This window comes from Lipotes vexillifer, unplaced genomic scaffold, assembly GCF_000442215.2.
Source record: "Lipotes vexillifer unplaced genomic scaffold, Lipotes_vexillifer_v1.1 scaffold977, whole genome shotgun sequence".
Taxonomy (NCBI): domain Eukaryota; kingdom Metazoa; phylum Chordata; class Mammalia; order Artiodactyla; family Lipotidae; genus Lipotes; species Lipotes vexillifer.
The window spans coordinates 1,533,650-1,548,811 of NW_006783088.1; the positions used below are offsets into that span (position 1 = coordinate 1,533,650).

The 15,162-nt window shown below is 50.5% G+C and overlaps 1 protein-coding gene across 1 annotated transcript in view; it reads right to left on the minus strand.

Moving 5' to 3' along the window:
• Nucleotides 1–15,162, minus strand: part of P2RX3 (purinergic receptor P2X 3) — a 27,429-nt gene that overhangs the window by 1,244 nt on the left and 11,023 nt on the right. Inside the window, exons 9-10 of the mRNA XM_007455714.1 lie at nucleotides 885–978; nucleotides 544–609 (exon numbers count right to left, since the gene is read on the minus strand). Coding sequence (XP_007455776.1) covers nucleotides 544–609; nucleotides 885–978 — 160 coding nt within the window. The remainder of the gene's footprint in view (nucleotides 1–543; nucleotides 610–884; nucleotides 979–15,162) is intronic.

Sequence of the window (15,162 nt, forward strand, 5' to 3'; positions counted from 1 at the left end):
GGGGGCAGCGCCGCGGGAAGCCCGGGCGGTGGGCGGGACTGCCCTTGGGGTCGGCGGGAGTCCTCCAGAGATAACCTGACTGATGGTTCCTCTTAGGAAAACGTCGGGGGGCTTTGCAGAATATCTCCAGAACCCACCTCCCCAGCTCCTGGGGTGAGCCCAGACCAGACTGCAGAGGGAGGACTTGGTGGGAGAAGCAGAGGGACTGCGGGGGTCCAAGTCCCTGGGGAAGGGGCTCTGTCCCCACCTTGCCAGCCGGGCTCTGTTCCTCGACTGGGCCCTCAGGTCTGGGAACCCTGGAGTCTCCTCGGCCCCCTACACAGTGGCGAACGGGGACTCTGTAGCAGGTGTGGGGGCTGCCGTGGAGTGAGTGAGCTCTCCAGGACTGGAGATGTTCACGCAAGGGCTGGCTCAGCAGGGAGGTGAGGGCAAGAGGTTGGGCTCACGGTCTGGGAAGGAGAGGGTCACCGCTTGCCCAAACCCTGCCAGCCCGGGCCGCACCCTGAGTGGCCTCCGGACTGAACCCAGAGGGGCTGCACTCACCACTCCCACAGAGGTGAAGGCTGCCACGGAGCTGATGATCGTGGGAATGATGTCAAACTTGCCAGCCTGTGTGCGCAAAGACCCAGGTGAGTGGGCACAGCTCCAACAGGGCCGGGGCGAGGCCTGACGTGGAGCTTGCTTGGACCCCCAGCCGGGAAGACCCTGGAGCCAGCAGGGCTCTTGGTGCATCAGCAGGCCTCACCTGCTGTGGACATGTGACCAGCGAGGGTCTCAGAGCTGGTCAGTGACAGGACCCTGCCCCCAGAGGAGCCTCTTTAGGGCCCAGGATGGGTCCAGGTTTCCTCCCCTATCCCCCGTGTCTGCCTGGCCCAAGGACTCACATTTCCATACACCAGCACGTCAAAGCGGATGCCAAAAGCCTTCAGAAGCGTGCGGTACTCACTGCCGTTCTCCGTCTTGTAGTACTTGGCAAACCTGGAGGCCACAGGGGAAGGTGGGTCCCACTGTGGGCTCCTGTCTCTCTTGCCTGAAAATTCAGGGGCCTCTAGAGCCCTATGACCCTCACCTACGGAGCAACCCTTACTGATGGTTTGGTGGGACACCTGCCGTGGTCCTCCCTGTGTGGTGAGCTGAACCCCTCCCTGCACAGGTGTCACCTTGGCGGTTTGTTAATAAGGCAGATTTCCAGGCCCCACCCTGAACCCATGGAATCAGCATCTCTGTGGGTGGAGCCCAGGACTCTGTCTTTTAAATAACGTCGCTAAATGATCCTGAGGTGTATGAAAGTTGGATCCCAGCTGGACTCCATTTTCTTCAGTTCTCTTTGTTGGGGTGTCCCAGGGCCCGGCAGGGGCTCCCCTCTCCACAGGCTTCTCAGCCTACTTGGGTTCAAAGCCTGGTTCTGCCACTTGTCAGCTGTGCAACTTGGGCCAGTTGCTTAACCTCTCTGACACTTGATTTCCTCATTTGTGAGTGGGCATAAAACAGAAGTCCCGCTTCAAAGGGTTGCCATGAAAATTGAATGAAACCACATGTGTCAGGGGTTTAGAATAGTGTCTGGAACAAAGTAAGCACCCAGGGAATGCTCACTGGTGTTGATACTGCTGAAAAAATACGTTGACTTCTAGAGCAGTTTACAGAGCAGTTTAAAAAAGTGCCTTTAGACACCTCATCTCACAAACTTGTGGGATAGGGATGTGACTGCTCTGTTTTTCACATGAGGCTCCAGGGGTTAAGTGACTGGTCCAGGGTTATCCAACTGGCTGAGACCTGGTGCTGGATTTGCTCCAGTTCAAGAATTTGTCCTCTGTACCTTCTCTGCCTGGGCAGCTGGCTGCCAGGAACCGTGCTGGAGACTGATAAGAATGATCGCATTTAATTCTCACCAAACACAGTGAGGTGGGTGTTCATATCCCCATTTGGAAGATGCCTGTGGGGTGAAGGGACCCGCCTGTAGTCTCACAGTCAGTAAGGATTCGAATTGCATTTGGCTTTTGGCTTCTAAAGCCAGTGCGTTTCCCCTTACACGGCTCTGCCCACCACGGGCGAAACTCTAACGTTAGCAAAGTGCAATCTCTTTGGGCTACTGTCCCAAAGCTGTAACACAGGCTACTGATGCCGGCATCCCAGGAAAATGGTGAGGATTAAGTGAGAGGATGGTGGAGAACGAACTCAGAAACCTCTGTAACTGTGTGGCGTCGACATCGGTCTCATTCGGTGCCTCCCTTTCAGTGTTTCCACTCCCCAGAGATTCCCAGGCCAGTCCCAGGCCTCTCCCAGCACAAAGAGGGAGTCTGAGAAACTCCTTCCCTGGAAGTGTTCCGTGATTGACGTGACGCCCCTCCCAAGGATGTTTGCCTTCGAAACTGTCCAGCAGGGAGAATGAAGTGCTGAGCCCAAGGGGATAAATAATGGAGAGCTCACGGGCAGGGGAGGAAGGTCATCTGTGGTGGGGAAGAGCCTCCTTAAACTGTAAGTATCGGCCACTGTCTGCTCTGGCTGCCAGGGAACCTTGGGGTCAGGCAGAAATGAGTTTAAATCCTGGCTGCACCACTTGCTGGCGGTGTGGGGCCTTTTAGGGGACTTAGCCCTCAGGGTTTGACTTCCCACGCCTATAAAATGGGGGTGCTCAGGCCCCTTTTGCAGGTCTGTTAGCGAGAAGGGTGACCCCTGAGACCAGCCCTTCGAGGCAGGTGCTCTCCTGATTCCCATGTTGGACATTTTGCCCGCCCCTCCACACCCAGTCTCTGCCCTTCTCTGCGGGGCCTGGGAGCCTGGTCTGCAAAGACTGCTTCCTTCCTGCCCTCTGATTCCAGCTGGGTTCAGCCAGTGGGAGGCACCCAGAGGAAACCAGACGGGGGGAGGGAAGAAGGGCGAGGGCTTTTCCTCTCCCAGTTCCTCTGCTGACTTCCCTCCTGAGGCCCAGAGCCTGTCGGGTGCACCCCTCTCCAGTCCTGTGACTGCTCCCTCCCCTTGCCCTGCCAGCTTAGCTGGTAGCAGCCTTCCTGTGGTGGCTGCTCTGGTCCTTCCCCAGGCTCCTAGCTTCCTTTAAACTGCCTGCACCTTTGCACACAGTCGTCCTTTTTTTTTTTTTTTTTTTTTTTTTTTTTTTTTTTATCAAGTTTACATGTCTAAATTTTATTTTCTCCAAGTCACAATGCCAATCACATATGTGCACCCTTTAAAACAGTAACAAACAAGAACAATACACATGGAGAAACTGTTGCAACAAAACACAGTGGACCAACAGAGACAACTGTCACAGTGTCTTAAGGTCTGGGAATCTGGGCATGTGGCCCACTGGCTTGAGGAGACATCTTCAGGTGCATGTGGGATCTTCCCGGACCGGGGCACGAACCCGTGTCCCCTGCATCGGCAGGTGGACTCTCAACCACTGCGCCACCAGGGAAGCCCTTACAGCCTTTTTAAGGCCTTAGTCAGGTAACAGGTGCTTTACTTGGGCACACGGCTACAGCCCTGCCCAGGCACAGGCAAGACAGAAGATGGGCCGCCCTCCCCCTGCACTCCTTCCTGACCCAGCTAAACCTCTCCAGGCCTGAGCTTCCTGTTCTGTAAAATGGGGATGGTAAGGGTCAGTGTCCTGGGAGGAAACAGTCAGTGGTCTCAAAAGGGACGACTGCCTGAATTGGAATTTTGATCCACCCTTACAACTCCAAAATCTGTGCTCTTAACCCCGAACTGTCCTGCCTCTGAGCTCTAAGTGGCCATTAAGGACACAGGCAGCCCTCGTGCTGGATCTCAAAGCCCTTCTGCACTCTGTGTTCTGTCTCACATCATGGGAGAATTCACGGCCCTTGTCTGAGACGTGTGGCAACTGAGAGATGGGGACCAGGCAAGGGTGAGAGGTGGGTCACAGATGCTAAGGGCCGGGCAGAGCCTGGGACTGTGGTCCTGAGGGCTACATCCCTGGCCTACGGCTACAGCCATGGAAAATGCTCTGACATGGACCCGAACAAAAAGTCAGCATCCTGGGCACTGCCGTTCAAAGCAGGGCTGGCTAAATTTATCTTGGGAAGGAATGTGAAGGGAACAGGGAGAAAACCCAAAGCAGACTTGGTTTTCCTCCAGCACCTGCCTTCCAAGAGGTAATAAGCATGATAAGATCATATCTCACCACCCACACACCCTTGGAGGGGGTTTGGCAGGGACTGGTTCTCTACTCGGGAGGGCAGGAGGAGGGACAGCTCTTGGTGGGTGGGGGGAGGCCCCCGCTGCAGACACAGGGGAAGGACCCAGACATCCTGACTTCTGCACTCAGTGTGGCCAGTGGAGATCACAGAATCTGGCCCAACCCTGTGGCAGAGATGGGCTTGGCATTCACCAGGGTCTGGGTTATCTTCTCTCCTGGCACCCGTCTGGACCATATTTCCCAGCCGCCTCGCATCTAACCTGGGCCCTGTGACTAGTTCTTGTCAATAGACTGTGAATGGAAGTGAGGTCTGTTACGTCTGGGCTGACGTGTGTTAGAGTTGTGTGCCTTCCTCATCCTCCCTTTCCTCGTGGCCAGGTGCTGAAGAGCCAGGGGAGAACTGAGGCCCTAGAGGAGACTGATCCGTAGGTGGCAGGAGCTCAGATCCCTGAATGACTGCACAGAGCTCCCCACCCACCCTGACTCACAGGGCACTGTGCCATGAGCAAGACACAAACCTTTGTGCTGAGCCACTGAGATGGGGGGGCTGTTTGTTACAGCAGTTAGCAATATTTACGCTGACCATTACAAACTCTTATAATGTTATCGCTGAGAAGACTGAGGCTCAGGGAGAAGAAGTATTTGCTAAAGGACAAAGAATGAGTTAAAACTGGGAGTAATTCAACATTAGACAGAGAGAGGGTAAGGATACCACATTCTTAGGAATAAACCTTCTAAGAAAGTACAGGAGATCTACGTGTGGTTCTGTGGCTGTCTTTAACTAGCTTTTTGACCCCTGGCAAGTCACTCAACCTCTCTGAGCTTTTTACCTCGACAGATAAATGAGAGTAAAAAGAGCTACAGGAAGGATGAGATGAGATATAATACGTGCCCAGATATAGTACGTGCTCAAGGCATGTCCCTTTCCTTTCTTATCCTGAGATCAAGGTAAAGTGAAATAATAGTATCTAGACTTGTCTGAACCATTACACTCTCCGGCCTCCTGGAGATAATAACATTAGTAACAATAATGGCCAACATACCTTGAGTGCTTACTGTGTGCGAGGCACTGTGCTAAGTGCTCTACACCTACTAACTCATTTAATACACACCACCACCCCATGAAATCCAGTACTGCTGCAATTCCCATTTTACAGATGAAGAATCAGGATCAGAGACGTTATGCCACTTGTCTAAGGTCACACCACCAATAGTCAGTGAGTGGAGATGGGATTCAAAGCAGGGCAGAGTCCAGTTCCAGAGCCCACCTCTTAGCCAGTATCCTAGATGTTTTTTTGTTGTTGTTGTTGTTGCCTGGTTTCTGTTAGGTCCTGGCTAATTTCTTTCAAGTTCCCCAGCTGGGAGCCCCTTTTGCATTTGCAAAATGACCCAGAGTCGTCAGGTGGGAGTAGAACAGAAAGCATAGGAGAGCCATGAAGTGTGCGAGGAAGGACCCCAACCTCCTCATCCGAAAAGGGTAAGGGGCCTTCCTTGGCCTGGCTCACCTCTCTTTTGATGTGTTCCCTCTGTTCTCTCCTTATCGTCAATAAACTCTCTTGCAACAGGGGGAAAAAAGGGGGGGTGGGGGGAAGGGCTTGGAATTCCCTGGTGGTCCAGTGGTTAAGACTCGGTGCTTTCACTGCCATGGGCCTGGGTTCAATCCCTGGTTGGGGAACTAAGATCCCATAAGCCACACAGCGTGGCCAAATAAATAAATAAATAAAAGGGCTGAGCGACCCCATGCCTGGGCCCTGATTTCTCCCAAATCCTCCGATTTCTACCTCTCTGGCTTTGGTCTTCTCGTCTGGGGAGTAGACTTGGTGAGAATGATACCCTCATTCAACACCTTGTCCTGGAACACCGCCCTCCCCCCAACCTGGCTGGGTCCACCTTCCCAGCCTCATCTGCAGAACCCCTCTCACTGCACACACACCACGCTATCTGCTTCCTGTACTCCCCGAACACACTCCATAGACAGACTTCTGTGCCTTTGCCCATTCTGTTCCCCTCCCCTCCCCTCTTCCACCGTGCAAACTCCTATTCATCCATTAGGGCCCAGCTCCGTGGCCTCTCATTTTTTTTTCTACAGCAGATCTTTAGAGCACCCTACCCTATGCCAGGCATGATGCTAGGCACTGCTGATCCATTGGCAAGCTCCGCTCTCATGCGAGGAAGAGAAATACGAATGAACCATGCAATCCCATAAATAGGTAAAATCGGAAGTAACCCATAAATAGGTAAAATCGGACATAAGGGCTATAGGAAAGAGAAGAGCTCCATTCTAGAGCACAGGTAGTCAAGACACTGGATGGAGGCTGGAGGGTCAAGGTAGGCTTTGGTGGAAGTGCCGTGAAAGCTGAGCCTTGAAGGATGGAGAGCTGAAAGGTAAGAAGGACAGAGCGGGGGCAGCTTTCCCAGCTGAGGGATCTGCAAGCCCCGTCAAGGCGAAGGACGTGGTGTTTTAAGAAGCTCAGAGAGAGCCCTGGTGGGTGGAGGACAGAGCCAGATGGAAGTGGCCGTGGCTGGTACACCTGGCCCTGGCTGCCACAGCCAGTGTGTGTCTCTCTTCCCACTTCCACGTTCAGGGACTTCATGCTTTAGCTTGAAATCGACCATGGTGGAGTATTTCCACCACGGAAATCGGCAGGCACTACAAATCAGCGCTGTTTTCTTTTTCTCCGGAGAGCCGGCTTACCAGTGTAGCACTGAGGCTGTAAAATCCCCCTAGCCTACCTTTCCTGTCTCTGCTGGGATCCAGGCCTCTACTCCAGTACCTGCCACACCAGACTGTAGTTAATAATTGGGACTATTGACTACAAGCTAGATCTCACTGTCTCTCTTTGCCCGAGGGCCTACCCAGCGCAGCAAGGAGTGGGGTAAATGCTTGCTGGAGGGATAAATGGATTTCGGAGATTCTCAACATCTCACAGATGGAGCTTAGTGATGTCAGCCTCCAGGTTTCCTCCTAGTGACTCGGGCTTCTGCATTCCTCGCTGTTCTTCAGGTAGAGCAAGTATGAGGTGGTAACAAAGGCTGTTTCTCTCCCCAGCAGAAACATTCAGATCTGGCAGCTGGCTGGGTGGGAAAGTAGGCGCTCTTGGTGGGAATAGCCCCTGTGGAGGGGAAATGGGGAAGATACGTGCAGCGCTTACTCCAGCTAAGCGCTAGGCTGGAGACTTCCACACCCATTATTTCACTGAGGCCTCGTAACAACAGCTCCATGGCATAGTTGCTGGCTTAGGGGCTCTGAAACGAGACAGTCCTGGGCTGGAATCCTGGCTTTGCCACTTGAATGAGCTACATAACTTGGGGCACAGTGCTTTATTTCTCTGAATCTAAGTTTCCCCAGGTGTGAAATGGAAATATAGCAGCAGCTGCAGGCTTATTAGAGAGGATTCCATGAACTGCTGGAGGTGAAGGCTAAGCACAGCCCCGGCTCGCAGCTTTCTGTGAATATTATCTATCACCATGAGGCAACGTTGTCCAGACTCTCCAGGCTGGAGGGAAGCATTGCAGCTCTCCTCAGGCTACTGGGCCTGCAGGGGCACAGCTGGGATCTGAACTCAGGCCTCCTGAATCCTGATCACCCACTGCTCACCCACTGCTGCTTCCCTGAGAGAAGATCCAGAAAAGAGAGTTCACTGCAGCCTCAGCGGCGGGCAGGGAGCTCGTTCAGCTGGTGCCTGAGAAAACACCTCAGCTGCGGAGGAAAGCAGAGTGTGGCTCTGACTGTGATGATGCCAGAACTATCTGGGGAGAGATCAGAGCCCAGACACCGCCCAGACACCTGGGCAATTATTAAGGCGGTGGCTCCTATGTAACTTCAAGGAGCCTGGATAAGAATAGCTGCAATAAAAAGTGCTACATGGCTGACGGAAGATGTGCTGAGCTGGGAAAGGGAAGGAAGCCTGGGGGCGGGGGGCACTGGCAGGGATGGCCATTGGGGTTGGGAGGGCCCCTGAGCCTGGGTGTTTGAGTGAAGTGGGGACAGTCATCTGGTGTGCTGACTACTCTCCACGATCCCAACACCCAGTCTCTGATCGTGGGCCCCTGAAGGCTGACCTCTGCAGGCCACGTTCCTGCCCCTCTTTGCCTCGGGTTTCTGGGGGGGTGGGTTGGTTACTGGGAAGCACTGGCCGGCACTGGCCGGGGATCAGAGGGTGGGAAGGAGAGAGGTGGGGTATTTATTCCACCTGCTGCTTCCCTGCTTCGCTGTGGTTCTGCCTGAGGCTGTATTGCTCTGTGGCTGCTCCTGCCAGGGACCCCAGCTCTCAGCCAGGCTCCCATCCTTTCCACTGGCTGGGGGACTAGGGGTGGAAACAGCTCCCACGCTGTTAGGCCCTGTGTGTGAGTTTCTTCACAAAACCCAGCTGAGCCTGCTTTCCCACCAGGTCCCTCACTGAGATACCTGTTCTGTGACCAGACAGGAAGCCCCCAACACAGGACTGAATCGAACACTTCTGAGGTCTGACAGTACTGAGAAGCTTGTGTGTGTGTGTGTGTGTGTGTGTGTGTGTGTGTGCACACGTGCTACCTCTTGCCTCAAGCAGCAACAGATAAAGAATGAGTGAGTTACAAAGTCAACTACCATAATAAGTCACTTGTCAGAGGTATCGCTGCAGGGCAGTGTGGAAGGTACATTCCACTGTGATATGTATCACAGGTTTAGAAATAAGAGTGCATGCTTCAGCAGCCCAAGTTTCCAGAGCCCTTCCCCAGATGCCCACATGCACTGATTCAGACTTTTAGAGCTTAGAGATGATCACCTTTAACCAACCCATTTTACAGAGGAGGAAACTAAGGCCTACGGAGGGAATGAGACTTGTCAAAAAAATCACACTGAGTTTTTGTGGCGAGACCTGAACCATAGCCTGTGTCTCCTGACCCACAGCCTGGACACTGTGTTTCACCTCTGCCTCATCTTAATTATTCTTGGCTCGCCCCAGCATCAAGTATTTTTTTGTATAAACATTTTTGTTATTTGGGTTCAGGTTTACCAGCTCCACTAGGTTAAAAATTCCTTGATTATAGGAACTGATCCCGTTCATCTCCGGGTCAGCCACGAAGCCCAGCACATGATATAATTAGATGTTAAAAGAAATCCTCAAAGCCCTCCCCCACTTTAGCCACGAGAGGTTCCCTGCCGCTGCCTGCACACCTCCAGTGAGAGGGAGCCATTACCTGTGGGAGCAGCCCAATTCAGCTTTGGACAGCTCCAACCCTTAGCAGCGCTTCCCCACGCTGAGCTGACATTTGTAATCTTCGGCAGTCAATAAGCTGAATGGAGAAGGGTTTTTATCACCACATTCAAATCCCTTGGAAGCTCTCAGACATCTGTTTAGAAACGATCCATCTCCCAAGAAGTGGTGGAAATTCCTTCCCAAAGCAGGGACACGTAACTGTTACAACAGCAGGAAAAACAGCAACAAACTTGCGGGATCTGGGTTGGGCCTGCAAGGGAAAACTTGGGCCCGGAATCTGGGCGTCTAAGTGAGGGAGGTGGTGTTCTCAGCAAAGCTTTTGCCTGGTAGGAAGTAATTTTGCCAGCTGAAATACACTTTTACAGTTGATTTTATACTGATGGGAAAATACCTCCTAGCAGACTCACTGCATGGGGTTGAGGCAACATCCTTCCAGCAGGCGGGACTCTTCCCCTTAGAGAAGGGTCCCAAGCTATATTGATTTACTCATGTTCTAGGAATCTAATCCACCTCAAAGGAAGACATTTAAAATATGGCTTGTTTGATCTGTTTTAAAAAATTTAACATATTACTATTAATCTATCTTTAATGAGGCAGGGAAGGCTCAATGGACACAGAGCTAGAAGATATACCTGAGAGCCTGGTTACTAGCTGTCTTATCCTTGGCAGCAATCTTTTTTTTGGCCTCAGTTTCTTCATCTGTAAAATGGAGGAACCATACCAGTCCTGCCAGGATACCTGTGGCTGTGAGCACATGCTCTGGAGCTAGCCTGCCAGGGCTTGAATTCCAGCTCCAGCACCATTTGCTGTGTGGTTTTGGGCAGACAAATGCAACCTCTGAGCCTCAGATTTCCAGCTATAAAATTCTCCCTCTTTAGAGTCAATGGGATAATCCACAAAGAGCACTTGCTAAGTCCCAGGCTCACAGGTAAGTGCTCAGTGAGTGTTAGCCAATATCTTCTACCCATAAGGTTGGTTGTTGTGAAGATAGGGTAGACATGGAAGTTAGCAAGGGCTGAATAAATTCAGGATTGCTCTAATTGCCTCCCCTCTCACCGTAAGCTAAAGAAAGTGAAGGGGAAAATGGATCAGGGAGAATTCAAGCAAGTACGCCCCATCCAAGAGGGCCTTCACATGTTTCTGTGGAAATGATGGAAATGGCTGCACTTAACACATATTCTATGGCTTTTGAAAGGAGAAAAATCCAGATTGGAGAAAGAATGATCAAAGCCAATTCGATTCTGTCTCTGTCAGTTGGCCTGAGATCTTGCTGATCTGCATGTTGCAACATGGAAGCAGAACACACGCCAAATTTCAGAGCTTCATGAAAGCTGCTGTGGGTACATTTCCAACACGAAACGATCACTAGAAACACCTACAGCACGAGGAACATCTAGCAGCTGAACGAGTGTTTTTTGTCCCAGACACCGAGAGAGGAAATCCAAAACTGTGTTGCCTTTTAGTAGCAAAGCTGTCTTAGGAACTCCCAGGGGAGGAACAAGAAATCAGACATTGCTAAATGCACCATTTTGCTTCTCTCCTTTCATTCCAGCAATCAGGATGGGGGGGGGGGGGGGGTTTCATTCCAGCAATCAGGATGGGGGGGGGGGAGGGGAGGGGGGTGGTATATTCCTTATAGCTGCTTTTCTTTTCTTGTTTTCTTTTTTGCAAGCAATGTGTTGGTGGAAGGTGTGCTAGAAGCAATGGCGGTAGATCAGGTCCCTGGCTTTGAGGACCAGTGTTCCTCTTCATTAGGCCGTGTAACCTTGGGCAAGTCTCAAAATCTTTCTGAGCCTACCTTGGGGATGAGGGGTAGACAATGAGCTATAAATCCTGTCGAAAATAGGTGTGAAAGGGCTTTGCAAACTTAACTCTAGGGGCTCTTAATCTGAGGTCCAGGGATAAGCTTTTAAAGGCCTTCAGAGTCCTGGAATTTTATGCTGCATGAATATAAATGCAGAGAAAAAAGATGGACAAACTGCCCAAGTGGTTAATTTCCTGCAGAAGGAGTAGGACTGGGGGAGGGAGACCTTTCATGTCATTACTCTGTTTGTTGGATGTATTATTCAGAGAATGGATTTAATCTTATTTGTAGAAATAAAGTATCCTTCATAAAAAAGAAACTGCCTGCAAAATTGCTCACGTGTATGAATATGTGCATTTTCCTCGGGCAATCAGTGCTTTCACCAGGGGGCATGAAAGGCTCAGAGACTTCAGATAGTTAGGGCAGGGCTGTGATATCACAAAGGAAAGTTGTCAAGACTTGTGCTGGGCGCACAGCACAGGGAGATCGGCTCGGTGCCTTGTGACCGCCTGGAGGGGTGGGATAGGGAGGGTGGGAGGGAGGGAGACGCAAGAGGGAAGAGATATGGGAACATATGTATATGTATAACTGATTCACTTTGTTATGAAGCAGAAACTAACACACCATTGTAAAGCAATTCTACTCCAATAAAGATGTTAAAAAAAAAAAAAAAGAAAAGACTTGTGCTGGGTATCTCTTCTGACCATGCTCCCCTCTACCCCACATTTGGACAGTCACCAACGTCCTGTTACTGCCCCCAGACACTGCACTATCCTTTGTGGTTTCCCTATATCCTTTGAAACAGTCTCTTTATTCAACTCTCTTCAAATTACCCAGTTTGCATGTGCCATCTGTTCCCTGCTGGGACCCTGACTGATACAGTATTTATTTATTTATTTTTGGCCTCGAGGCACGTGGGATCTTAGTTCCCCGAAGAGGAATCGAACCCGTGTCCCCTGCCTTGGAAGCGCAGAGCCTTAACCACTGGACTGCCAGGGAAGTCCCCCGATACAGTATTTTAATAGACGCTCACAGACGTACATGTATTCACTGACACACTCACACACACTCACCAACTCACACAACTGATGCACACACTCACACCCACATGTCCACACTCACTCACATATACTCATTCACAAACACACACACACACACACACACACACACTCATGGGCAAATGCACACTCAGTACTCCCTCAGCAACACTGCCTGTTCCCAGCACTTTGGGGAATGCAGTGCTCTGGTTAAAGTCCTGCTCTGGTGAGCTAAGGGTGCACCAGCCATGCAGGAACCCTGCCTCTGGGGCCCGTCACCCTGCGCACCATGGAATTCGCGATTCTTGCCAGTTCTTATTTTTAGAAATGCTGCACTTTGTCTGCGACTAATGTGGACGAACCCACCAACTGCACACCCTCAAGGTACTTGGAAAGGTTAATTTAGATGGACAGCACCAGGTGCTTTGGGTGGGAGTTGAAAGGAGACACGTTTTAGTTCAATACGAGGTCACCTCTCCAATAATCGGAGCCGTCAATGATGGACAGACCTTGTCTGGGGCTGCACCGCCAAGAATTATGTAGGACTTGGGAGCAAATGACCTCTAAGGCGACTCTAAGGTGCACCCGTGACCTTGGGCTCATCATTTCCCCCTTTGGAGGGTCTGCTTCCTTATCTGCTAAATGACCACCTTAGTCTAGGTCTCTTCAAGGGGTCTTTAATAGCTATAAATTATCTGAGTCTCTGAGTCTGCAGGCAAAGATCCTCAGGGGTGGGGGCGGCATTTGGAAAGGAGCTGCAGACCTAATTAGTGATGGAAATGCGAGTCTCTAGCTGCCTCTGGATGTCGGAGTTTTCAGATTAAAACAAGGCTGAATCTTGGCTGAATGATTCCATTCCCTCCAGAGCAAATGGCAACAGAACGTTGAAAAAAAAATCTGGCCTCGGTTGGAGAGGGAGAGGCAGATGACTTTGTTTGGGAGACAAAAGGCCGGGCAAGGAATGGTGCCTCCAGCAGCTGCTAGTCTTTTAGCCTCCTGGGACCTCAGATTCTTCGTCTTTAACTGGAGATGAAAGTATCAACCCCACTGTCTGTGTTTTTCTGAGGATAGACAAAAGCGAATGACCGTAGCCTTCCTATGGGGTGGAAAACAGCCAAGAAAATAGGTTTGCATTCAGGCACCCATGCTTGCTGGCTCTGTGACCTTGAGAGAATTACTTAACTCGCAAGCCTCCATTTTCTCATCTGTGAAGTGGGGGGACGGAAGCTCCTCCTTGGCAGGGCGTGAGGAACCTTGAGCCAAAGCACACGGGACACTTTGTACGTGGGGCGGCCAGTATTGGGCCTCTAGCAAGGAGCCTTGCGGGATTCTACAAAGCAGACACATTCTACTGCGTCATAGGAACCGCACCGCGGCTGTGCTGAACCTGGCCGTGACCCTTTTAATCTTAACAGAGGATTCAGATGGGTGACCTGGAGCCTCCCCAGAGGGGGATCTTAACTTAGTCTTGGGTGTCCGTGTGGTGCCAGCAGCTTGAAGGCAACATGAGGTAGTGGGTGGTCACCCAGGGGAGGGATTTGAGGAAGCTTGGGTACAGCCCCCTGCTTGCCATGGCCACAGAGATTCCCCCATGCCCAGGCTACTCCTCGGGCCCTCTGGACACTCTTAAACCATAGGGTCAAACGCAGCAGCTTTGCCTCTTCATACTCCGGCCTGGAGGTTTTTGGTGAGGGGGTCAGTCATCCAGGGCCCACACCTCTCAGATGGTTTCCTTTGGGCCCCCGGGAATTGAGCTTGCAGGGTCCTTAGGGACCCTCTGACCTGCCTCCCCAAATTTTCTCTCTCTCTTTTATTTTTTGGCCGGACTGCGCGGCATGTGGGATCTTAGTTCCCCAACCACGAATCGAACCTGTGCCCCCTGCAGTGGAAGCACAGAGTCTTAACCACTGGACCGCCAGGAAAGTCCCTGTCTCTCCAAATTTAACCCAAGCTTATTTAGGACCAAATCCATCTCCTGCTCTCCTGCTGTGCCTAGGGGTGGTAGAGGGTAGAGGGTGGGGGCAGTGTGTGTGTGTGCGAGTGTGTGTGTGTATGTGCGTGTCAGCCAAGCCACTACAAATTGGAAATAAGGAACTCCAAACCAATTCTTCTTTAAATGAAAGACTTTGTTCTAAAGCTGTATGAGACCAAGAGTCGGGGTCTTCAAACTAGCTATGTTCTTCATAAGCTCTCCTGCCAAATGAGTTATTTGGAAGGTTGAAGAATTCCCAATGGCCAGAGAGAAGTTATGAAGATGAAAACTTGCATTTTAGATCACGAGGATTTTATTAATTTGTTACTATTTTAAGCCACCATACAAATATCCTTTGTATTGATTTCAGTGTGATGTACTGACTGAATAAATATGCCAGTTTCTGCCAGGGAGCCGAACAGTATTTTTAACCTACTTTAAAATATGTGTTGTTTCCTATGGGTTTTTTTTTTTAAGTTTAGAGTTGATTATGATGGCACTTTCAATTTTAAAAAATTCTTCTTTCCAGAGAATACACATATATTTTAAACTATTAAATATAAAGCTTAATGGGGCAGATAATTATTTTTTTAAACTACAAATAAAGGTGGGAAAAAAGGTGAAATGATTTTTTTTGCTTATGTTTACTATTATATTAGATAATACCACTATAACAAAGGAAAATTGAATATATAACTGAAATATATTCTTATACATATTTTTTCCTGCTACCTACCTATTTACCTAATTTAGCCTGTTTAGTGTATATAACACTGTGTACTTAATCAGGGCCTTGCCAGAAACTTCAGGATCTTAAAAAATTAAGGGAAAAAACCTCCCGAGAGCTGAAGCTTTTCACACACTGGCTGATAGGCTCAAGATAATAAGGATACTATCACCATTTCATAGATAAGGAAATGAGGATGGGAGGTCAAGGGCTTTTCAAGGGCTTTCAGCTGTTTCCCAGTAGTTTACCCCAAGTTCTTCTCTTTCCC